Below are 26,390 nucleotides of genomic sequence, written 5' to 3'. Positions count from 1 at the left end.
TTTCCTATTTGGAATGAGCTTTTTTTTTTTTTTTTTTTTTTTTTTTTTTTTTTTGTGCCACATTCCTGGTGAAGTTTAAGTCAGTCTAAGAGCATTGAAGATTCCTGCTTTGCTTGCCACATCGACATCAGCTTTTTACCTGCGGAACAGGGATCATCCCTTCTCAATGGGACAAAATAATCTTGGGAGAACAGGCCATGCAAAGTGGTAGGATGCTTTTATTAAGGGAGAAAAACCCCTGAATTGATGTAAAGCCCTTAAACCTTTTGACCAAATCTTGTGGGTTTTGATGTTGTCACACAGAAGCATTAAGAAAAGCAAAGGCCAGAGGGATTTTGTCTCTCACAAAGGGCCCTGATGAAGTCAACACCTGCTGTGTTGTATTCTGGATAAATTGTCCAGGACCTCTAGAACTGATAGGCTCCACCCCAGCAGTATTTTTGCTCCAGGGACCTGAAGATTCCATGCAGGCCTTGCCAGATGATGTGAGTCCCCTGTGCTTTGGGGAATGTGCTCTGTCACACTTCGAACATTCCTGAGTAAGGAAGGTGAATCTCAACCCAAGGCTGGCCATGGATCTGCCCGTACTGATGAATGCAGGCACTGCTAATTGGACAGCACTCTTAATAAGCATTTAGTAGAAGCCTGTGGGGCTTGGTTCATTTATTCTCATTTCTTAGTCACTGGATAATGTATATTTTTGGAAAGATCTTTGTTTTTCCTGCAGGGTAGGTGGAATCCTTCCTGCGATGCTCTGCGGTCTCACTGCGCAAGTGCTGCAGCCTTGCTGCAAGCAGTGTCAGGAACTGGCGCTTCAGGAACGAGCAGAATGAATGGGAAGGCAGCTGTAGAAAATTATCCTACTTAAAAGATGCCTGACCATTGCAGCAAATTATACTTTTAAATCTTTTTTCAGTATATCAGACAAATCAGTGTCTCAACCCAAGCGTCACTTGAAGGCAGGATTGAAGTCTCTGGCTTTTTAATTCATGTAGTGTGATCAAGAAAAGCTTACTTCTGATCAAAGCAGGAGCAGCCCAACTGCAGATGATCAAAGACCTAAGTGTTAGCTGATGTACTGAGAAACCAAATGTGTCTCTCACTAGCGAGCTCAGTAGGAAGCTCAGCTGGAGGTGAGGTTGCAATGGGGGACGTGAAGGTTAGAAAAAAAGAAAGTTTCAGTCAGTCAAAAATGGAAAATTACAGAGTGAATAGCGTCTAATTCCTGGGTACTCAGTGCAGTGGGCTGTAAAAAACCAGTTCCCTCTGAGCAGCTTGTGTGGTGTTCAGGCACAGACTTTGACCCTGGAAAAGTGCTGTAGGTTTGAAAGCTACGATTGACGTGAGCAGACACTGAGGTCACAGAGTGGTGTGTAGTGCCCAGTGCCCTGGGAAAGCACAATCCTACACTCAACTGAGCTGTTTGTTGTAATTCATTTGCTGTTGTGTTCTTAAGGTAAAGAATCATGAATTTTTGTATTGGTTTTCCTGTAGACTTGTGACCTTCAAAGGGATAGAAGTCATTTATGTTTCATCAGTGGCAGTGGAAAAATGCAGGGAGAGGATATTATGGCGGTGACAGATCAACTCTGTTTTATGGATAATAAAACTTGACTGTCATTCTTGTAAAGCCAAAACACAGACCTTTTCTGTAGCAAAAGGAGTAAGTAGTATAGTCAGGTTTGTCACTTGTCACTAATCCAGAACATAAATCAAAATAAACTGAACTACATCCTTGTTTCTTAGCTGGAGATCAGACTGAGGAGGATGATGGGGAGGACAGTTTCCATTTGTGCTAATTAAGCTTTCTGACAGGCAAATGTATCTTCGTTCACAGGGAACTACATGTTTTAGAGTGGGAGTTAATAGGCAGGAAGAGCTCTCAGAGACCAGAGAGTGGGTGAGACTGATGCTTCCTCTGGGAAAGTGCGGGGGCCTGATCTCCAAACACTCCCTGCAGGACCAGACCCTTGTAAGATGAGGACGTGGGTTTAAAGGACATCTCTGGAGGCTGAGGGAACTCATGCCCCTTGTGCTAGGACCTGGTGTTGTGCAAAAGCTCCATGCTAGGAAAGCCCAATGTGAAGCACTTCTGTGGGAAGAGATTGTCCAGTGCTCCAGGGAATGGCCTCTGCTAATATCCTGCTAATTCTAATATCCTCCTAATATCTGCGGCAGGAGGAATCGCTGAGAAGTAAATAAAAAGCATGAACACTCCTGGGAGAAAGAGAGAAACCCTTTTTTTCCTGAGTCTATTGACCAGTCACCGTCTTGCAAAATTCCCAGTGCTGTTGCAGCACCATCATTACATGCAGCTGACGTGCAGAAGTCTCCATAGCATTTCAGCTAAGGAGGGTTCAGTGTCTGGCTGTCTGCTCCAGCGGGGTTCAGGCTGATGAAGGACAGCCCAAAGGATGTTTATCCAATAGCTTGGGATCGCTCAGCTCACTTCAGTCTAACTGACCTCATGGCCAGCAGCACCTTCTCCCCTCTCTGTGCAGAATGACACTGCCATTGGTGTCCCCTGCCTTTGCTGCATTTGTCACATCATTGAGGTGTCATCCAGCCCGTCCCATGGATCCTCCCTCTGCATTTCCATGGGGTAGTAAATGGTGACTTTAATGCTCCCAGTGGCTCTGTTGGGAAAGCTGAAGCTGTTGTGAGAGCTAGAGACTTACAGGACAGTCCTGTGCTTTTTCAGTCTATAAGCTCATGGAAAAACTCTGCTAGAAACGCAGTGTTGCCTCATGGATTGATTTCCTTTCAGATCCAGAAGTGGTTTATTTTTGACCCAATCCTTTCCTTCTTAACCTTCTGCTGCTGTGGTAACACATCCTTTTTCATTTCTATTTTTGGTTTGTGGATTGAGTAAACAGGCAACGATCAAAGGGAATGGCTGGGACACAGGAAATTTCATCTCCATTTCATAAAATGACATCTTTGGCTCCAATGCCACAGGCTGAAGGCAGCTTTCCTGTGTTGTGGTGTTCCCACGTGACAGCATGTGCTGTTCAACATCTGAGCTGCTGCTCTCTAACCTAGCAGCACAGCCAGAAGTGCATAGGAAAGATAAAAATAAATGTTAATCTAGATTTTTGCTCTGCTTATCTGTCCTGAGGCACATCCAAAGTAGTGAAATGAAGTGTTAGGTGGCAGGTGAGGATGAGGCTGATAGGCATTACTCACTCCTGCATGCTCTACGAAGCAGGAGGGGTGCTGAGGGGTGTAAGGTGCTGAGTGCTGTGTGGGGATGTGTACCTGCCCCTAGTTACTGCATATGACATGGACATCAGGGTGCCAGCATTTTCTTACTCAAAGAACCAAAGAAAAAGATTGATTCTGCAAAAGACAACCAGAAAAACAATGATTTCAGAGGATTAAAATGTTGTCTGTACTGGTAGCCAGAGGGTACTCCTTCAGCCCTGGAAAATTCTGGGACCAGTAAGAAATTCTGTGGTGCTCTCTAAAGAGAGATTTTGGTTTAGTTTGGGGAAGTACATACACACAGGGCTTTGGCCTGGCGCAGGCAGGTGGGCTCTTAATCCAAATCCAGTTGAAGCCTCTTTCACAAGTTGCTCAGCTCCAGCTCAACAAGAAAAGCACATGGGAGATGTGCCAGGGCAGTGTATTTCAGCTGCTCCTTAGCAAATGCTGAATGTCCAGGTGAATAATTCAGCTGGAAGGAGAATGTGAGACTTTTGGTGAGAACCCAGACAAAGATTCATGTTAGGTCTCCCTTCAGCAGGCTGAGGAAGTCTTTTTATGGAGTTCTTACTGATTTTGGAATACTTTAATTACATATTTTCTTCTACAAAACTTATAAAAATACGTTTGTTGCCTTGAAGGCTATGCAAACACATTTACAAATAGCCACATTTTTTGAAGATGAGCTATTTGGTTCTACTGACTTTTTTATTAGGAATTTTTTTGTTCTCCCCCTGCCACCTTTTAAGCATGGGCTTCCTCCTTTCAGTCTCAAGGTTTGTGCTTGTCACTGGATCACAGAAATGTTTGGTTTGGGGTTTGACAAAGCTGAGGTGCTGAAAACCTCAGGGAGAGGTGAAGGAGACTCTTTCTAAAGCAGCACATGACAGAAACATTCCCAGTTGAAAACAAATTGCTTTGGGAGGCTCTTGGACTTTTTCCAGTTTTTTTCCAGTTACAGGTCAAACATGAATTTTGATATTATTTTGCAACGACACAAACCTCAAATATTACATTTCTAGTGATGGCTTGAATGAAGCTTTTCCACAAATCTTATATTTCCCATTCAAGATTCTAAGATTGAGTTCTTGGAGTTACAGCCTCATGAATTCCAGGATTTTGAAGGATCCATCAAAAGAGCTTTCTCTAGTCTTGTTCATAATACCTATTCCTCCTGGTCATCTTCTCTTAGTTTTTCATTGTTCTCTCAAGTGCTTCATGGACATGTACAGGTCTTAGGAATTAGGTTTAAATACAGACTTCTAATTATTAGGAGTGAAACTGATGCAGAGCCTGGTTTAAACCCTAAATCTTGTTTGCCATTTCAATGTAGACTCATTGAGTTCACTTGTCAGCCTGGGCTTTTTCTTTTCCCTAAGCATGAGTAGCTACCATTGTGTTTTTCTTCCCCTTCAGCCCAGCGACTAAAGTAAAGAAATTAGCCAATAAAGTAAATATTCTGTCTATATTTCAATCAGGAATATCACTCTTATTTGTGCTGTGTCAAAGCATTCAAATTCTTTTGTTCTCAATTTTTTTTTTTTTCTTGAGTATAATCCCTGTTTCCATTCCCTTCCAAACAAGCCAAAAGAGTAAATCCCAGTGAAAAGCTCAGTTGCTCAGGAGTTATAGGATAGCCTCCACAGATGGAATACAACCTCTATCACTTTTATGGTACTGTTTTTTCCAACCCATCACAGTCAGGCACCCAAAAGATAGGAGCAGTGCTCTGTAAATGATCAGTGCTTTTGCCCTGACTTTCAGTTCCAGCTGCCAAGTGCTGATGGCTGGAAAAGGTAGCTGGTCCTTGTCATCGCTTCAAGATGGATGAACTCCTGTAGGAATGGACAAACTGGGCATGGGAGCCTGTTCTAGGACCAGCAGGGACATCTGTGCTTTCCTGTGAAGGAACAAGCTGCCTATGGGCCAGGCAGTGCAGACTCAAGTTAGGAAAAAAATCATGAATGACAACTTTCAGCAAAATTCTGATGATGTGCAAGACAATTATTCTAGCCTAAACGTTATTTATGATATCTTTTCTTGTCCTTACTCAGGTATTTTGAATTTTATGAAGGACCTTTGGAATACAACTCTACAAAATGCCTGGAATTAAGGCAGGACATCATTGAGGTGAAGGTCTTGTCTATGTAAGTATGACCTAAATGTAAAAAGTAGAAGTACTTAGCAATAAAAAATAAAATTGCTAGAAGTAATACTTCTGAGGCAGGACGGAATGGTATCTTACAATGACACTGTCAAAAGGTGCAAGGCTCGAGAGGTGACATCAACAGGAATCTCAGAAGGGATCTCTAGCCTTATCTTACCTCTGCAAGCAGTGTTTGAATTTGATCTGAGGTCCATTTACAGAACATTGAAGCTTTTCCCATACACTGAGGCATTTTGGTCAGGCCCACAGTTATGGTTGAGAATTCAATACGGTGTTTGTTGTAACATATTTCCAGTAATTAAAGAGTAAGAACAGCCAGACTGACTCATGCAAGTGTCTAGCTTAAGGGTCTTTCATTGACAGTGACCAGTAGTGAAGGCTGAGAGAGGAAGAAAATGTTCAGCCCTTCCTGATAATAAACACTGGCATAGGTACTTGTGGACTGGTAGAAGGAGTCCAGAATGGAGTAATCAGAGTGGACAATAGACCTTTCTATTAATTTGTTTAGGTATTTTCTGAGCCCATTTGTATTTCTGACCTCTTCAAACAGCAGAGAGTTTCACAACTCAAAACCCCTCAGTGAAAAGGTAAGAAAATGTGATTCTGTGAAACAATAAAATATCTCTAAATTGTGTTTTGTGGTCCAATAAGTATGTCAGGAATCCAGTGAGTTGAATGAGATTTATATATGGATCCACAGCGAAGGAACTGGGTGAAAAAAATGAGTTTGCCAGTACAACAGTGCACAGCTCGGTGATTTTAGTGGGTTTTTTTTTTTGCATTTTCAGCATTTCACTGAGTTTAGGTGCTTAGGTTATGCCTATTCCCTCACCACAACTAAAGCCAATGGTTTAGTAGCATTGCAGGCAATGCACAGGGTCTGAAAAGTGCCCTGGGAATGTCAGTTCAAAGCGCAGCTCCACACGTGCATAACATTAAGCAGCTGGGGCTACAGAAAATACAGTTTGTTGCTCCGGGTCTGCATGAATCTGAGCATGTCTCCCTGACTGACTTTGTGCACAGCAAAATGTGGGTTATGTCCTTGCCTCCTGCACTGGATGAAGGATACACGGGTAACACACTTTGCACCGCTTGCTGACTTGCAGCGCTTAAAAATAAATAGGAGGGGTGAGAATGTCACACTTCTCCAATGTTCTGCTGAAGATCAGGAGTTCTGAATTGCTTTTTTTTTTTTCTTTTTGCATACAGAAAGAACTCCTCATTTTTCTTCATCTTACCCAGTGGCCCAAGGAAGGTAGTGGAGTCCTGCTCAGCTAGATATGAGTTACCCTAAATTCTACAGTAGATGCCATTTGACACTAAGCTCTTTTACTCTGCTGGTCTCTTCTGGTGTTCTTGATTCAAATGTGCTATGTTTCCCAAGTCAGCCCTTATGGTAATGGAAGATTTCCAAGTTAATGTGCTCTGGTGGGCTACAGAAAGTACAATATGACCTAATTCCTGCCTGCAACTTCCTCAGCCTGGGAAATGCTCGGTTCTACTCACATTAAATATATAATTATCTTAAAAGTCTATGCTTTATTCAAACATTAAAAGCCCTCAAGCCTGATGAGAACTCATTAAGACCTATCAATCTAACAGAAATCACAGACTTCCAAATTTCTTAGCCAGATTATGCAATTGCTTCCTACCTCTAGATATTTGCAAAGCCTTCATTATCTCTGTTGTCCAAACGCACAAGAATATGTGCGAACTTCACTGTGGAAGTTCTTGGAATTGGTGATATCATCAAAACATGAGTCATCCTGTATCAGCCTAGTGGAAATAGGAGTGGGGGTTTTTTTTTTTTTTTTTTTTTTTTTTATGTGACTACAGGTGTATTGATTAGCAGAGGAGGAGGCAGAGATCCTTATATAAAGAGCTTTTCATTTCCTCTTACCATCACAGACTCTTATCCCTGCACATGAGCTTATAAATTGTTCCTAAAATAAATTTACCTACAGTGTTGTGCTGTAGGATCTCACAGATTAAGTTAACCTCACCAAAATGCAGCTTTAGTTGGCCAAATTAGTCCCCTTTTCCAATACCCCCCTCCTGGGCCCTTCTGCTGGCTGCACCTTTTCCCCAAAAGCCAGCTGATTGACAGCCATTGGCTTCCCAGCAGATTTTGGTAGAGTAGCTTCTTCTTGGTCAATATTGCATTTTTTATCCTGAAAAAATGGAGAAAGCCTATCAGGGAGAAGAAATCAGTCCCAAACATCAATTTTTGCATACACAGGGCTTAGTGTGTCTATGTCTGAGCAGAAAAAGGAAAAAAAAAGATAAATTTTGTACTGTCTAGACTGGCTGATTTGTCCCATCAATTTGCATGGTATTCTATCTGCAGCTGTTTTAGGAAATTAAGCCCTTGTAATAAACCTATTTTTTTTTCATATTTTAGGGTGAAACAAACTGAATTGTTTGACAGATGGAAGAGCCTACAAATGTGCAAATGGGAGATGAATGTCACAGAAGCCAATTTATTCAAGTAAGAATGTCTCACATTAATGAGACTGAGTAAATTTTACTGAGTAAATTTAGTTTGAGTTCAGCTTCTTGCAGAGATCAAAATTGCACATGGATAGCAAAAGTAAGCATGGCAACATTTGGAGTACCATCCTTTTGAATAAATGTGGACTTTTCCCCCTACTCAAAAAAAAAACCAACTCAGCAATAAGATTTCTGGCATGTGGAACAGTGTTCCAGGAAAAGCAAGGGATTTGGTGTGGGAAAGAGTTCCAGGTGTTGTTTGGGCAGCAGTGAGGATGGAGATGAGATTTAATGGCTGCACCTAACATATCAGCCTTAATCTCTGGCTTGGAATGGTAAGATCACTGGTGATACTGCAAATTTGCTCTACAAAATACTCAAACTTCATTTCTTCTGGGTGTTTTAGGTACTGTCAGACCTTGGTTATGACTTTCTCTGGTTGTTTGTTTTTTTGGGTTTTTTTAATGGCTTCTCAGCTATTACTCACATATTATCTACATATTTTTTCTGGTCTTCAGAGACCTCTCAGTTAATTTCTGTAGTGTTCTGTCTTTCTTCATGTAATTTCTATGCTGAAGGTCCTCCATGGTCCTCTCAATACACAGAGAAACTGGCTTTGTGAAGGCAACAGTGAAGCCAAACCAGTTTTTGAATGTTATATATTGATATATTCCACTGCCATATTTGAGTAGGTTTTGAGAAAGCAAACTATTTCAGGGTAAGTGCTGCAGACTGAAGTCTGCAAGTCACTGGTACAATTCAGAGATGTTGTTTGTAATAAGGCTCCCAGCTTTATCCCAAATTCTTTTGCATGATTCCAGGAAATAGCTGTCAGGAGTTAATGAGAGAATGTGAGAATGCATGTGCTGAGTTAGTCATTGACAAGTTTAAAAATAACATTGTTAGTCTCAGACTCAACAGTTTCTCCAACGTGATCTCCACACCTAAGTTTTTTAGGTGTTTGGGAGTTTTTTTTTTGTTATTTTTTTCCCTGTATTTTTCCTGGAAATTACATGGTAGGCAATTATCAGAGCCCGTTTTGAAGAGAAGAGTCATTCAGGATTAGAGCTCATTATTTTAAAAACAGCTGGAGTGAGAGGAGTAATGATTGTACCCAGAGAGAAAGCAGAACTTTGAGGTATGGAAAGGAGCCCTTTGAGGTTTGAAGGCCAGAGCAGACGTGGGAGCAATGAGAAAGGACTTTCCAAAGACCACCAGGAAGACCATCAATCTATCTCAGGCCACCAACACCAGCACATTAAACCCCTCTCCACCCTGTGCACTGAGAGAAAAAAGAGATGAAAGACTCCTGTCACTGCTTCTACCTGCCTGACTGATACATTGCTGCTCCAGGAACCCTCACTGGCACCCAGATGCAAACATAATTTTTGTCAGCTGATTTCAGGAGCAACAGTAGTGCTTGTAATTAAAAAGAAAAAAAAATGTCTAAAGCCTGTTTCGTCTGTGTTCAGTGGGGCAGAGACATCGGTGTGTGAATTTTGGGGAAGCTGCTGTCCCTCAAAAGCAAACCAAGGTCTCTGAGTTTGGAGGCTGTTTAGGAGAAGGATGAAACATGTAATCCTCTGAGCTGTGGGATTTTGAGCTTTGCCAGTCCAGTCCCATCATGTGAGATGGGGAGAATCCAGCAAATTTAAATGGCAGCTACTTGAGCAGCAGAGAGGGATGAAGGGCAAAAATCACCATAAAGTTTGTGTGTAGAGACTAAGGAAAGCAGTTTCCTTGAGAGTCTTCTTCCACCAGATATCAGGCATCCACAAAAAGGACTGTGCCTCTGGAAAACCAGCTGGATGTTAAGGAAAAACATCTCTTTCAATTCCTTAAGGAGCAGCCAATCAAGAGGTTTTTCTCATATCCCAACTATAACAATTCAATTCTGCTATCTGCTTGTAATTGTTTTTGCTGTTAAACATTATTCATTGACTTTTTCAGTCTCATTTGCTGCCTTGATCTGACGGTCATTTTGTGCCATCCTGCATGAGTCAAGTATATGAGAGTAATTGGACATCACTGAAATGTTTGCATAATTCTCTATTTGCTTTCTGGTGCTTGTAATAAAGCCCATAAAGAAGACAGGCTTATTCTTCCAACTTAGAATGGGAGGCCACACACCCCAGAGGCAAGGCATTTAATCTGGGTTATTTGAGAGCCATCTGGCCTTGTCTTCATGCTTGTACATTTGCCATGACATATATTTTTCACTAAAGGTATCAAACACATTGACTGAGAAATAAACAATCTCTGGAATAAGGGTGAGCAGAAGTCAGGGCTTTCAGTGCCACCAGTAAAAGAAGAAAAGCATCCAGGGCTGGATGGGAGGTGGGAAAGGGCATCTTCTTCATAAAGCTGCTTTTCCCATTTATATTTCATGTGAAACACGGCAAAGGGATCAGAGCTGAATGTTTTTTCTCTTTTAGTCTGAATCCCATGTTTGGGATTTTATGCAGTTCTTATTTGCACTGGAATTTATTCCATTTTGTCCCAGGGACAAAGAAAATTTTGGTCATTTGTCTGAGATTTAGGAGTTTTAGGCATGACCAGTTTGCCTGGCACCAATCTGTCGGGGCCACATCACCTTCCTGATGCACACATGTGCAAGGCCAAGGGCAAAACTAAAGTCTTTGAAGGATTTTTTGTTGTAGTCACAGTGTGCTGTGCTCCACAGCAGTCTGTCAAGTGTGGCAGTGTCTTTGGGTATTGCTGTGTTTAAATACTGCCCTGCCACATTTACACATCTCCAGAGGGACTCTTGAACCCCTACATTTCCTGTCCAGTGATGAGACTATAACTCATAAAATGTTGAGGATCTCTCAAGTAGAGAGGGATTAATTCACTAATGTGGTTTTGCCAGGGTATGGGAGGCAGAAGCTCATCTTTGGGGCTAGAGCAGAGCAGAATTTGCACATGAATTTCCCGTGGCCTAGAAGAGACAACTGTAGGTATCTAATTTACTCTCTTTTCTTTTTGTTTTGCCACGGCTTTCTCAATCAAAGAAAATTTCACCAAATCTGAAGTTTTCTGAATGAAAATCCAGCAAACCACCATTTTACCCATCCTAGGGCTAAAAAATTTCTTTTTGGTGAAAAATACCTTGCTAGGAGTAACATCAATTGCAAATCCTGTGTCATGCCATCAGCTCCTTGATCTTATTTCCTTTTCTTTTCACAGGTCTACTCTGTCAAGGTGTTGCAACGCCCCATCCTTTCTGTTCACCACCCAGAAAAATACTCCCTTGGGAACTAAACTGAAATATGAAGTGGACACAAGTGGAATCTTTCATATCAACCAAGAAATCTTCAAAATGTTTCCAAAGGTGCCTCTGCCCATTTGCAGGATCAGCTTCACTGTACTTGCTGCATCAGGCACTATCCTATAGCCAAGCATTTAGCACTTGTTTGACAAAATTCACTGCTTACATTTCGAAAATTTTTATTTTTGATACAATATTTTAGATGACTATTCTGTTTTCTGGTGTCATCTGGAAAATATATACATACACATCCATCCATATATATATATATATATATATGTGTGTGTAATTTCCTGCAGAATATTGCTGACTTAGGAGCAAAGTGGATAATGAAATAAGAAAGCTAAATAAAAGAGACACTGATTTATCAGAATTCTTTCAAAGTATAATATTCACATATAATAAATCCAACATTTGAGGATAGGTCTGCTTTTCTTTTTGGCATGATTGTTTTATAATTAATATTCACAATGACTATTTTTATACTTATTTCTGTTTGCAGATTGTCTGTGAACGGGCTTCATAATTTTTAAATGTATTCATCATAATGATTATTCAAAGCCTTTCCAGCAAATAACACTTGACCTCCAGGGGTATTCAAGGTTATAATCAGTGGGCAATTCCCTCTGCACATAGTGACTGATGAGCAGGAATGGGCTGATGTGGCTGCAGATTTATCATGAGGCCCACCCCTTCAATTTACAGCAGCATACTTGGAGGGAGTGGCTGAAATTCATCCCTTTTGAGAAGCCAGACATATATTCAGGTTAGGTATTTAGATTTGTGCCACTGAACCTGTCCTTCAGGGTCCAACCACTTCTAATTCTTTGGCTTTGTGAGCACTGCTGAGAGGAAGGGAAGTGTTGTTATCTGAATGTGCACATGGGGAGCTGGGGCAGAAGCAGGGAAAGGCTGGGATCCAGGAAAGCACTTTGGCATCTGGAAACGTGCAAAGAATGGCTACATCTAAGTTATCCTCAAAACCTTGCCTGATTAGGCTGATGAGTGCATGAAAGTCTGAACACCTGAGATCTGCTAGGTTTGTCCTAGCTGTGCTGTTTGTCCAGGTATGATCAGGGTGCTGTGAAGGCATCACTACATGTCAAAATGCCTTTGGGGAGTCACTGGGCAGTGACCAAAGCCACCCTCTGCATATGAGCAGGGCTGCAGCCTGGCACATGTAGGAAATAAAGGGTTGAAAATACAGAAGCAATGCTGTAGGGGCAAGAGCCATGTGCTAAGCACGGACACCTGGCTTCTGATTTCCCTCCCAGGGCTGCCAAGGGACTGTGTGTTAAGAAATCACTGCATAAAGCACAGACAGCTCCATATTTCCTCTCTGTCAGACAGCTGCTGCTTTTCTCAGGCAGGTGTAATTGCATGCCCTTTTTGCCTCGTGGCTTATGGATGCCGTGGAAAGATCCTGGGAATAATCACCCAGAAATGTCAAGCCACTCTTGCATCCCTCTGTAGTTTTCAGCATGAGGTTATTGATAAAATATGTATGTACCAAAAATGAGCACTCTCATGCTTATGTAAGCACATTCCTACATATTCATAAGGTGTAGCATGGCTCAGTTCTTCGTCACAGCCCTCTCACCCTAACAGCCCAGTTTGTTCTCAGGATGTGATTTTCACTCTCTGGCTTTGACAGCAGCTGCATCTCTGTGTGTGAAGGCAGGATTTTCCCCAAAGATTACAGGAAGATGCATCATCCACAAGTTCATAAAGGTGTCTGACCAAAGGCAGTGCTGGTAGTGCAAATGCTAATTAATAATCATTAATACTATTAGTACAATTAGAGTTGGTAAGCAGTAAAATTTGGACTGCTTTCTGTGATGTGCTGTCTGACAGATTTCTTGGGCTTTGCTGGCTGCCCTGGAGCTCTGTGTGCAGACTTCCCAAAAGCAGGACACCAGAGGCTGAGGAGCCAGCAGTTTGCAGGCAGCTCAGAAAACAGTGCCCAAGCTACACTAATTCATGGTTTGTGCCCTCACGTGGAAATCAAAGGGGAAAGCAAATGTCTAAAATTACTGCTCATGTTATTGAACCTGGGAAAAAAGAACAGTTTATTGGTTTGGTTTTTTTTCCATTTGGGTTTGTTGCTTGTTCTACCCAGCAAAATATCCCATCACCTTGTGTAGAGGGAATATTGCACTCCAGAACCAGTGCCAGCATCCTATGATTAAGGCATCAAGGTGCAGTTGCAGAGGAAAAAAAAGGAAAAAATTAAAAAGAGGCTTGTTGTCTCCATGTTTTGTGGTCTTTAACTGTTTCCTTGCCATGCTCTTGCAGGACATGCCGTACCACCGCTCCCAGTTTAAGAGGTGTGCAGTGGTTGGGAACGGAGGAATTCTGAAGAACAGCAGATGTGGCCGGGAGATTGACAGTGCAGACTTCGTGTTTCGGTAACCACCACGGCTCCATTTTCTTCTTTTTTTGCCTTTTCTAAGGACAAACAGAATATTGCAAAGCTGTTCTCTCTCACATGGAAACATGAGATTTGCTAAATTGGCTGTGTCACGCCTGCTTCTTGCACAAAAAGCTGTATTTCAAAAAAACCCCAAAAAAAGTAAAAAAAAAAAAAAACCCAAAAAAAACCAACCAACCAAAACAAAACAAAACAAAACAAAAAACAAAAACAAAAAAAACCCAAAAAACAAAAAAAAACACCAAACAAAACCAAAACAAACAAAAAAAAAAAGCCAACAAAAAAACCCCCAAAAACTCCAGAAAACACAAAAAAACCCCCAAAACCTAAAAACTCCAAATCATCTTACTTTATAATATTTTTTAATTAAGCTCTGAGGAATTATTTCTCCCAAGCTCCATGGGGTTAATCACTGACTTATTGGCAAAGACTGATGCTCTCTTTCAGGATATCCCCTACCACTGAGGTTGTGGATTTATCCTTCTATGGATATTACCCTATAAGCAGTGTCCTATGAACCTGGGCATATTTTCTGAGGCAGATCTGAGCCAGAGGTACAGCCTCTACTGAGTGAGAAGCAGCTTGGTCAGAAGTTAATTGCTCACAGCTGATGTGCCTCAGAAGTGTGTTTCTGGACTGGTGCAGAGCTCAGGTGTTCAATAACAGGATTTACTGTAATCAATAATCAATCCAGGGCCTCCAGAGTCACCAAAATAACTATAAAGGTTAAGTGTCTTCACTGCTCCTCACTATATGTGGAATTATCCAGGTTTTGCATAAACTGGGGTGTCCCGCGATGAGTGTCCCTGGATAAGAGAGTCTAGCAGCAGTTTTATAATCCTTAATATATATGAGAAAGATTTTTTTGTTATTCATATGCATGACTAATCCCCCTCTAAATCCTGTTAAGCTCTTTGCCTGGGTCATGGCATATGACCACTAGCTCACAGATTCATGACTTGTTCTCTAGAAAAGAAAAATCTCTTTATTTCAGTTGGCCTATTTTCTAATCTTGGGTATGTTGTTGTTTAGTTTAGAATAACCACATGTAAAGCAATTAATTTCTCTGACTTCACACCAACAAAAATTAAATCAGGTTTTGGTTCAGTGCAGTCTTAATTTAATTTGACATCATATGAGAAAATTGTACAGGTCCTACGTTCAGAATTCATTATTTTCAGACCCCTGTGTCTGCCTCTTATTCCAACTTTACAGAAAACTATTATCTTAGTTTTCAATGAAAAAAAAGTCTGTGAGAAAGTCCAGGCTTCACATAATGTCTTCCTTAAAAGCCTAGTGTACTCCAGATGCATTAAATAATTACTGTAGATTCCCTGCTGTTGTGTTGGATCACAACCACAAGTATGGATGAAAGGAGCAGCCCATGTGGCACATGGAGATGGCAAGTTTTTAAGAAGAAGCTGAAACGTGTCTGGGAATTCTCATTTATGTTTAAGGACTTTTAGTAGATGTCCTGTTTTACCACTGCTACTCTTCCTTGAACGGTACCAAAACAGGTGAAAAAAAGAGGAGATTATTACAGAACTTAGAAACTGGGTTGTGTTTGGTAACTGTAACAATTAAATAGAGGTTTAGTCTACAGAACTGGAATATTAATAAATATATCCATGCCAAAGAAACCCTGGTTCACCATCTCCAAATTGTGGATTATGCAAAAAGGTGTGCCAGTGTTTTAAAACTCAAGGTAATTTTTAAAGTAAAGCTTGTGTTCAAGGTCAGGTCTGAACACATCGGCTTTCCAGTCACCACTCCACCAAACTATCAGGAATCATAATCTTGGCCAGCAGTGAAATTATTTAAGACATTTCACAAGCTGTTTATGGAGCCCTGTTTACATTCAGCAATACCTCCAGGACACTCGGGGAAATCTTTTATTGTGGCCAGCAGCATGCAGCCAGGATTGTTCTGAGAAGTAAATTCTGAAAGCAATTAGTTGTAGTACAATAGGATATATAAAATACACACCAGGATTGTATTTACTAGTAGTTATTGTCTGTCTCCATCTACTGGCCAGAGCAGAGCTCTGTGGTGGAACATCGGGTGAATTTAGAGACGGGACTGCTCTCTTGGTGGGGATGAGTTTTTGGAGCCTTGTGACTAAAGTACAGTTTGTGCAGAGGGGACCATTTTCATAAGGCATTATCACCTTCAAAAAATTCAGTCACTCTTAATCCTGGTGTGAATTTCCTGTTCAGAAACACTGAAGGTGATTATTTGAAAACTCTCCTCAAATATCATCTAATGAGCACAGTGCCCAGTGCAAGGTGGTACTGGGGGTGCCCAAGGATGAGTTGAGTTGCATGACCCAGCAGAAGAAAGCACTAGAACTGGCATTATCCATAAAAAGGATAGCCAAAAACAATTCTTTGATCAGATAAAGATGGGCTATCTGTAAGGTGGATGTGAACCTTTTGAGTGTTAGGACTTTGAAGGAATTTTGTGCATTCTTCTGCTCCCCAAACTGTCCTCTCGCTTTAACTGAGAAATTATCCTGTCAGTTGAAGTGTGGTATTGTGAAAACAGTAAGCATCTCTTACCCTAAATACCACCACAGTTTTTGCTCAGCCCTGTTCTTTAGAAACATGGACAACTTTGAGAATTAGGCACTGCAGTCGTTTTGAGATGTGGGGGGTCTGAACAGTGATGGTTTTAATTGAGGCTTGCAGGTCACTTCAAAAAGATTTCAAAGTATCACTCAGTGCCTAACTCTAGCTTAAACTGAGTGCAAAACCAGTTGCCAGGCCACACGTTTGATCCCTGAAAACACATGCTGAAGTTTTTTTTCAGCTGGATTTCCTTTGGAAGGAAAGACAGCGTGATAGCTTGTGAGTGTGCATTTCAGTAACTTCAGCATCTCCTGAGGGATGCTCTAAATTTTGTGAGATGATGTATCTGGGACAAGGCCAAGGTGAATGGAGGCTGGGCAAAGTGAAGGCTTGCAAATCTCACAAGTTTGCTTGCAATAACTTTGGTGTCCTGTGGTGAACTTGTAGAGTCAGAACTGCTGCTATTACACCGCATGGGAGAGGCTTATAAATGGAAAAGGAAGTGAAGCAGATAGTTTGGGATTAATTAGGTCTGGATTGATTTCTCTCTTGTGGAACATTTCCCCTAAATTCTCCTGGGTATAAACCGAAGCATCTTAAAGGCAATATTTTAGATATAGTTTATTAATTATTGAATTCATCTCAGCTACTGCTCAGCAAGCCTTTGATTTTATAGGCTGATTGGCCTTGGAGCTTCAATCCGCTTTGCATCCTAAACTGCCAGAGTAAATAGGTAAATTGCTATTAAGGAGGCAAAATGAGCAGTGGCTAGACCTGCAAAGAGGGGTGATCTCTCACAGGTAAGGGAACAAGAGAGGTCTTCACACAGCCCTCAAGATCTTGTTAGATTATTGCACAGTTTGGGCAACAACATGTTTTGATACAATTTTTAATTCTCACTCTGTTTCTAGATTTGTTGCTCGGTAGAAATGCTTAAATAAATTTTATTTTCTAGTCCTGAAAAGGTGAAAGAAATATTTAAGCTTTCTTACTAATTTCTCTTTTTTATAGATGCAATTTGCCTCCTATATCTGAGAAATACTTCACGGACGTTGGGGTGAAGACAGATGTCGTGACTGTCAATCCCAGTATTATCACTGAGAGGTTATTTCTGTTTTTTCTGTATTTTCCTTTCTCTTGAAAATCCCAAATCTACTTTCAATATAATTCTGTGACAGAGAATTTTTTCCCAAATCCTACTTTATTCCATCACTATGAATCATACATTTCATTCTGAATTGAACAAGTAACAAGTTGTAGAAATGTGTTAAACATTTAAACCTGCACTTTGATGATAGAAAATGGAAAGGCAATGAGGTAAAATTAAATTAAAACAACAGAGCCATCCTTGCCCTGCTCTGCTTGCAAGTCCCACTCAAACATCTTAGAAACATTGAGGGTGAAAGAAACTGGATCCTATCTGAAATGTCAAAGTCATAGAATCAGAGTTATTAACAGTGGAAAATTAAGATCATCAAGTAAATAAAGTAACACACATTGTAACATGTTTTAAAGAAATGTCAGTGAAACTTTACTTTATAGCCAGGATTGACTAGGTGATTTTAATTTTAAATTTGTTAATGCCCTAATGTTAATGCCCTTGTGAGATTTTTGGGACCATGAGGCTCATTACTGCTTTCCTTTCTCAATGGGGGGATGTGTTTCTTTCCTCAAGCAACACAAAATAATTTCTTTGACTTTGGATTTCTTTTAAAACTGGTACAGTTAGCCATTGTAAACACCTGTTAGCTTTGGTGTTGGCTACTTTTTTATACAGCTCTGCACTGCACAGTGCACCACATACCTTGGGAAAAATTACGTACTTCTAATAATACTATGAGAAGGGAGAGAGGATCAGAAATGGCCACAAGGTTATTATGAAGTTATTATGAATTTTTTATTTTTTAATTTAAATTTCTTTTAGAAAAAATTTTAAAACAAATTTTTAAAAAAGTAATTAATACGTGAATGAATTAAGTAAATAATAAAAATTAATATTTTTAGAAGCTTTTTTATTTTACTCTTTTAGAAGTACGTAATTTTTACCCTTCATTTCATGCTGATGCTGTAGCTACAAATCTAAGTACATTCCCATTGATAATGGGAAGCTGTCAACGGGAAGCATCACCTCAATTATCCCTGCGTCGGAAATAGTTCAGTAAAAGCCCATTGGGTGTTTCTTGCTGGGAACGGGCTGACCACCACTCACCACAGCCTCTCCCCTTCAGATTCCACAAGCTGGAGAAGTGGAGGAAGCCCTTCTACGACGTGCTCCAGGTGTACGAGAACGCCTCCGTGCTGCTGCCGGCCTTCTACAACACGCGCAACACGGACGTGTCCATCCGCGTCAAGTACGTCCTGGACGACTTCGAGTCCCAGCAGGCAGTCTATTACTTCCACCCCCAGTATCTCATCAACGTCTCGCGCTACTGGCTCGGCCAGGGCGTGCGGGCCAAGCGGGTCAGCACCGGGCTGATCCTGGTGACTGCGGCCCTGGAGCTCTGCGAGGAGGTGCACCTCTTCGGCTTCTGGGCCTTCCCCATGAACCCCTCAGGGATTTTTATAACTCACCACTACTACGACAACGTGAAGCCTCGCCCCGGCTTCCACGCGATGCCCTCGGAGATATTCAATTTCCTCCACATGCACAGCAAGGGGATCCTGCGGGTTCACACGGGGACCTGCAGCTGACAGGGACGCTGCGAGAGTGCGGCAGGAGCTCGATGGCCTGTGTAAGGTGTAGGAGGTTTTGTTACACCCCGAGATTATGCAATAATTGTTTGATATAAATTTCCTCAAGGCATTGCATCCCATAAGATCTAGGACACCAGCATCTTTCCTGCTAGCAGAGTTGGGTCCGTAACAGTGTAGGAGAAGCAAAACTCCTGTGCCCCAGGGTACACGCTGTCCTGGAAAGCAAGTCAGATAAGAAGCACATTTACAATACATTTAGGGATAAATAGAGCACATTTATATATTTATCATTTCACTATGGAGAAAAGCACCAAACTTTTGAGGAAAAACAGAGATGGAGAATTTAACATAGATTATATGACTTTACATAGGTTTCTGAATCGAGTACCTTGGAGTATTGCCAGATGTTATTGAACACTCTGTTCTCTGGCCTTTAGATTTTTGAAAATACTCTTTAGCATTATAGCTTAATGGGGATATATAACATAAAACCTTTGTTCTGTAATGTCACAAAGTGTTGATCAAAAATATCAGATAGATGTGCTAGGAATAAACAAAATCACTTTATGAATTTTTTCAACGAGGATAGAATAGAATGTTGAACTCCCATTCACAGCAACAGGTAACTGTGTGAATCATGTTGTGATATTCTTTTAGAGATTGTTTCTTCTTCCTTCTTGCGCCTTGCATTTCTGTTCTCCTCTGCTGATTGTGCTTCCTTCCTCCTTGTCTGTGATGCTTTCCTTCTGGCTAACACATGGCAATGTGTGCACTTCCTCCTACAGCCACCATCTCAGCATCACATTGGAGTTCTTGCTGAAGAAACAAGCTCCTTCACAAGGTTTTCTTGAGATGAAGAGCAAGGGGATTACGTAGTTATATTTTACAAGTTGATTTTTTGGTTCAGCATAAGATAGAAAAAACCCGTTTCCTTGTTGATTTTTATTAGAGACTTTGTAAAAGTATCTGAGTGTTGATTCACTGTTGTGTAGGTTGAGTTAACACTTTCAGGTATCTGTAATATGTTAATGTCAGGAAATGAAGTTAAAATTCAGAGAAGATATTTTGTGGCTTAGATTATGATGCTTATTTTAAAATTATGCATCTTGAGATGTCAAATGTCTTCATGTGGCGTTTTTGTATATTGAGAATGTTATTAGGATAGTGAAAGGGCTGGTGGTGTATTCTTTAAATGTCATCAGTGTAGCTCTGTCAGGTATGCCAAGCCCAATTTTTCACCTGCTACAGTTGGCAAGATCTTGAAGCAGAAGAGATGCCACAAGTTGCTGGAGCTTGTTTTGTTGTAGTAGGCTGCTGGCATATGCCCTTTCATACTGGTATGACTGCATACACAGGAGGTGAGGGTTGCTGTTCCAGCTGTGCTGGCATAGTTAAATGAACAGAGTTTCCCTGTCTAAGTTCTTAGTCTGAAGCACTCGGGCTGTTGCCTTGTCTTGTCTTGTGTAGATTACAAGATCTTTGATCAAGGACTTGAAGTTTAAAGTTCCGTATGAGGGATTTTTTTTTTTTGCTGGGGGCTGGGGGTAGAGGGTTTAAATCCAAATACGGACTTGGATTTTGACTTTGTAATGCATGAATGCACAAAGCTCCTTTTAAAAGCGTCTGTGCTACGCTGAGAGCTGTGCAAGTTGCTCACACTACAGATAAAATGATCACAAAGAAAGTGAAAGCACATTGGTCACCATTTCAAAAGTCCCTGCTGCCCAGCAGTGACCTGGATGGCATGTGAGAGTGCATTTTATTTACACTACACTCTTGAGGTTTGATTGCCTTAGAAGAAACCCATATCCTTGACGAAGGCGTCAGAACTCACCTGGGAAACATCAGTCAGGGGCAGGTGAAGGACCAGTGCTTAAGCTTAATATATTATTTGTGGTGATGTGTTTTAGGTCTTAGAGTTACACTGCGTGTTATTGAGCACCCCCTCGTATCGTCTACCTGTGAAATAGGCAGCACCCCCATCAACCCACAATGGTTTCCTTGACTCAATATGCAAAAGAGATCTTTGTCTTTGCTGTGTTCTGTGAATTTGTGTGCAAAGGGCTTTGACAATGAAGTGCTGTGATGAAAGTGCTATTTAGAGAGCAATGTGACACTGCAGGTTGGCCGTCTCGCTGTGCATTAAGTTTTATGATAACAGTAATGACACTGAAGCTGGTACTTAGAGCCCTTACTCCTTATTCTGCCTGAGTTTGGGACTAGTAGTGGCTTCAGGTTTGCTTTGCTGCTGCTGCTCTGCTAAGGTTACCTTCTTTAGTAAGAGATTTTTCTTTACTATGGTGATGGAAGTGAACAAAATCAACTGAAAGGAGTCTGGTTCGTTGCAAAAGGCACTTCAAAAAAGATGGGAAAGCACTTGAGAAGCATCCATTTGTTGATAGAAATAGTGCAAATCCCTCTTTTTAGTTGCAAGGAATCCTTTTGTACAGACAAAAGGATAAGCCAAACTGCATTTACAGTTAATCTGTAAATACAGGGCCACAGACATGTCCTTTCCATTGTTTGCTTCATATAAATGAGCAATGTAAATTCACTGTAATAAGTGCAGTGTTACTGTGTTTAGATTTTGATTGCTTATAAATCTATAGCTACTATATTTTTTTAATGATTTTAAGAAGTGTGTGCAGGTTACTTGCACATATGCACCAAAGGCCCAATCTTGCCACATTTATCTGAAAAGAGCCCCCATTCAGGTGGGTGGGTATTTTATTTGTGTGGGACTGCAGAAACAGGCCCAGATATTTCTGTGAAGGTGTACATAGGTGTACAGTTAAGGAGTGATTCACAAGCCAGAAAGATAATTAATGAAATATATATAAAATACTCCTTGAGATTAAACACATGTTTCAACGTGTTCACTTTCTGACTCATTTTTTAGATGTTGCTCAAAAAATTATTGCAAAACGATGGCATTTGTCAGAAATTCCATATGTGGAAGGGTTTTTGCAGAAAGAAGGACCTTCCTTTCTGCCATCACTCTTTTGTGTTCTGAGCATAAGAAAATATTCTTTTGACATAATCATTTGTCTGATTTTGGGGCTGGTTTTGTTTTCCTTTCTCTCATGAGATCTAAGCTCCAAATGTCCAATTTTAACCTCTGAACAACAGGATATATGAGTGATAAGAAGTGGCTGTGAGGTGTGTCTGCTGCAAGTAAAGGATGTGTGTAGCACGTTGTGCTTTCCCAGAGAAAAGTCTTCAGGCCCCAGAGAAATCCCCCCCACCAAAAATTCTGATCTGTCCATGAGGAATGGCTGTCAACTCTCTGGTACCACATCCTGAGCTTGAGCTGTAATCCCAGCCCTGCTGCTGAGGATATGAAGCCTGAGACAGGCAGGGAGAAAATGTTATGGTTTAATCCCCAGTTCCTCATATTATTTAGGAGAATCCCTTAAGAAGTTCCTGATATCTGCATACACTGGCAGTGCGAGTTCAGTTGGAAATGATAACTAGGATTGCTTTGACTTTATTGTCGGGTCAACAGAGGAGGCTTATGAATCTGCCAGTGCTGTCATCAAAGGGAAGGAAGTATTTAGCTGGAGCAGTTTAGCTGATTGCTTTTGATTCATGAAATCCAACTTTGCTGTTGGACAGAATGGCTTCAATGGCGATAGGGCCATTATAATATTTTAGCATATTTCCTGTGATTGCAACAGATTTGTCAAAGCCAGCTCATGAATTGCAAAAGGGAGAACCATGCCATGACAGCTCCTTCTGCTGCTATCTCAAGGAGGAGAGGCACCACGCTGAGCAGGTCTGTGGTCTCCTGGAGAAACAATGTGGAGGGAATATAGGAGACTGCAAGCACAGCACTGCTCCAGAGCCTTCAGTGCCGTGGAATAACACGGCACAGGCAACAGATGAAATTTCACAGCTTGCAGCAATCAGGGTGGCTCCTCCAGCCCTTGAAAAGTCCACCCTCTTTTAGGCTCGGCTGATGATGAATTAAGGGTGGCTAGGGATGGCCAGATGTAGTGGACAGAAGGAAATCAGCTCCAAGAATAGTCCCCTCTGGGTGTTTGGTGAATCAGTGGAAGGGCTGCTCAAGCCTTGGAGGCAGGAGCGCTGGTGGTGACGCGGCTGCGCCGGTGCACTGCCCGTGCTCAGCCCTCCCTGCCAGCGAGGAGCAATCTCTGCTTTGCCTGTGAGGGAAACTGAGGAGGAGAGGCAGGGAATCTGTCCTTTCTGATCTCCTGAGGCCAGGTGTCTCGTCCACTTGTGCGCTTGGGTAGTGAATGTGAAATGCTCTGAAATGCGCCTTTTTCCCGACCCCACTCGCATTTGAGTGTGCAGAGAGCCTTGGAGCCTTTACAAGTATAGGAAAAAGGAAACAGCAAAATCTGGCAATCCCTAAAGGGCCAAGTTCCCTGGGAAACTCTGGAGTGAGCTGAGTTGCAGGAATAAAGAAGTCAGTATTTATGCTTAGGGCCTTTACAAAACCCAGTGAAGCGTGTGGAAATTTTGTGTGCCCCAGAAATGGGCCTTGATCATGGGCAAAATGAGCAGCCTCTTTTTTCCCCCCTCACTTGATTTCAGATACACTTTTTAATATGCTTCAGATATAGTGCAGCAGCAATACCATGTTTTTAATGGTGTGAGTAAAGAACAAGCTTCTCTGGAAGCAGAAGTGTTGTGACTGTCACTCTCCTTTCCAGATTTCATCAATTCATATTTTCAGGCTCATTTATGCAAAGCATTTCATCGTGGTAGTGTAAATCATACATGAGCCCTCTGTACCTGGCAGTATGTATGTGAACCACAGGCCTCAGGAAAAGAGGGATTTTTCTGCTTGCTTTAAAATACCAGCATGGAATTTGTCAGTGATATGAATGTATTGAAGGCAGGATGCAGCCCACTACCTTTGAAGCCACCACAACATTCACATTTGGGTTCAGCAGAAAGAGAATTCAGGCCTTATGTCAGTGCTCATAAGCCAAGCCAATAACCTGCATCTCTCAAAAAAACCCTCCCAGATCATTATCATTTTGTGTCTTGTTATCATCCTGTCTAATGTGGGTGAGTCTGCTTGGCATCCTGTGTTGTCTGCATGGTATTAAAAATAAAAATAAAAAAAAAAACCTGATTCTATTCAAAATTGAAATTGTACTTAAGTGCTTTTAAAAATAAACTTAAGGGAAATCCAAATGTATGAGAAGCGTTAGGTTGAGGGAGCCTGGGTCCCAGGCTGTCAGCACCTCCAATGCTCCCACAGCTCTGAGCATCCAAGAAACATCAGAAATGAGGGGCTGGGAAGCTTGAAGAAAGACAAATCTGCCTCAGCGCTTCAAGGATTGAAAGATGTAAATATGTTACCAATGTGTCTGACTTTCTATTTAGAAGCCATAGATGTTCTCAGTGTTTGATCTTTGGGTAAGTTGATGTACATTTTTGACTGTACTAATCACTGTAAAATGTGTTAGCTTGTAAAACAGTGACAAAATAAGCCAGAAAAATCAGACACTGCATTGGCTGGTTCTCGAGATGTTTGTTGTACCTGAAACTGTCTGATGGACCAAGACACTGAAGTATCTCCAGTGCTCCATACAGCTTGTGAAGACTGATTATTGCCTTCTTATCAGTGTGTAACAGGCAGAATTAATCCCTATTTGTTGACATTTTGTTGGCCAAGTGATACACACTTATGTGTGCATTCGAGCCTGTCCTGTTAAAGATGAGGAAAGGGAGAAAAATCCTTTCTCTGTCTGGGACAGGACAAAAATCTGGTGAGTTTTGCTTCATTTCTGGGCCCTCCTTGCTGTCAACCATGAGATTCCTGATCAAACCTCTGCATTGAACCCATGTAAATTGTACTGAGCAACTGCTGCCTGTTGAGTATAGCCCTGATTTTCAGCTGGTGAGAAACAAATACTAATTTTGGGAATACTGGAGTAAAACTTTGTGTCTTCATTGTAGGGGAGCTTGGGCTATGACAAAAATAAAGCTGTTTCATGTTTGTTGTTTCTGTAAGGCAGTGGCAGTGAGGGTGGAGAAATCCATGCAGAGTCATGTTGGTTTTATGATGATGTTAATCTCTTGTGTCCTTTGGCTGACCTTTATTTTGTCAACTTTACACCTTGTAATTTTGGCTTATTATTGTTTCTGTAGCTGTACTATGATTGTGATAGAAAGCCTATCAATTGCTGTAAGCCATAACTAGAACAGTAATCAGGGGTTTTTGGGTTTGGTTGTTTTTTTTGTTTTTTTTTTTTTTTGTCTGTGTCACTGTGTTTGAAAGATGATTTAATTCTATTGAATAAACAAACCACTTTAACAGTTTTCTGGGAAAGGCAATCTTTGTGCCACTTATTGTGCCTTCAAACTGATTTTGTATTTTCTGCTGTTCTGTGTCCCTGAACAGGGGGAGTTGGAAGCTCAGCTGGTAGGAACTGGTTCACAAAACTAGAGAATGTCACTGTGGAATTATATGATGATATAGTATAATTTATAGACATATATAAAAGTATATTTAGAGTTATGCACCCATACAAACTGAGAATTTGGTATTTTGATCACTGAATGTTCAGTATATATTCTGGACTGTTGTCTAAAAAATATCTAGACACGGTAAGGTAATTTATTACTGGAAGTAGCAAACTGTGCACAGACAGCCTTTGAAAAGCCTCTGCAATCCCAGGGATTTGCCTACTTACACCTTCCTAACAGCTCTGTCCTTTTCTGTCTTCATCCTTCATACAAAATCATCTTCTTTGGATCTGGTCTGTCTTATTCAGCCTCAGTCTTTCAAGCTTACACTTCCATCAATATCCTCACAGAATTAAAATATAGATGTAAAAATATTTGTAGTAATGCATGATAGCGGATCAAACAACCATCTATTTTTTGAAACTGGGTATTTTCCCAATTGCCATTCTATTGTTCCTAGATTATGAACTGAAATGGAAGTATGTAACAGAAATAATACAATCTGGGTATTAGTGCTGGTATAAGGAAAATGTAAATGACTTTGAAGATGCAGAGCTGTGGTGAATGCTGGAGGAATCAGCCCTCATTCTTGCTGACATTAAAACTGATGGATGTACTTCCTTCCCCCAGATGCTTGTGATTATTGTTAGTGATTATTCAATCAAGGAGAGGAAGCATGTGGAGAGGGAAAAATGAATAGACAAATTGACACTGGATGATATAATTTCTGTCTATCACAGTGCAAATTGCTCGGCTAAGCAAGCAATCAAAGAATGGTTAATTTCCTAAAGCCTGCAGCATCCGTCATTTTCCTCAGTGGCATTTGCAGCCTTGGCTCTGAGAGAGTCTCCATAAAAAGCCATAGTGAATTACAGAGATGTTTCACCAAGTCTGATGGTGCCCAGAAGTGGGCACTTGGGAAAGAGCAGAAGAAACAGGGGAAATAATAAATGGCCCTTCTGCTGGTGTTCCCTCAGACTGGTATTGACAGCTTGTGTTTTTGGCCTTGGCAGTGCTGTGTGGTACTGGAGTGTCAGGTTTCAGCTCTGTGTTCATGAAGTGAAGTGGTTCCTTCTGGTCTTATGAGCTCCCAAGGGTGCCCAGCAAGATGTTTTTGGGTTGTTT

At 41.2% G+C, this 26,390-nt stretch overlaps 1 protein-coding gene across 1 annotated transcript in view; it reads left to right on the top strand.

Annotated features, from left to right (window-relative positions):
• Nucleotides 1-20,115, top strand: part of ST8SIA5 (ST8 alpha-N-acetyl-neuraminide alpha-2,8-sialyltransferase 5) — a 45,490-nt gene extending 25,375 nt beyond the window's left edge. Inside the window, exons 3-8 of the mRNA XM_041464126.1 lie at nucleotides 5,259-5,351; nucleotides 7,773-7,859; nucleotides 11,048-11,192; nucleotides 13,425-13,537; nucleotides 17,139-17,231; nucleotides 18,356-20,115. Of these exons, the coding sequence (XP_041320060.1) occupies nucleotides 5,259-5,351; nucleotides 7,773-7,859; nucleotides 11,048-11,192; nucleotides 13,425-13,537; nucleotides 17,139-17,231; nucleotides 18,356-18,818 (994 nt within the window). The 3' untranslated portion in view covers nucleotides 18,819-20,115. The remainder of the gene's footprint in view (nucleotides 1-5,258; nucleotides 5,352-7,772; nucleotides 7,860-11,047; nucleotides 11,193-13,424; nucleotides 13,538-17,138; nucleotides 17,232-18,355) is intronic.
• Nucleotides 20,116-26,390: the final 6,275 nt, after the last annotated feature.

Source organism: Pyrgilauda ruficollis, unplaced genomic scaffold (genome assembly GCF_017590135.1).
Source record: "Pyrgilauda ruficollis isolate IOZ18807 unplaced genomic scaffold, ASM1759013v1 scaffold170, whole genome shotgun sequence".
Taxonomy (NCBI): Eukaryota; Metazoa; Chordata; class Aves; order Passeriformes; family Passeridae; genus Pyrgilauda; species Pyrgilauda ruficollis.
This window is presented reverse-complemented; position numbering and strand designations above follow the sequence as displayed.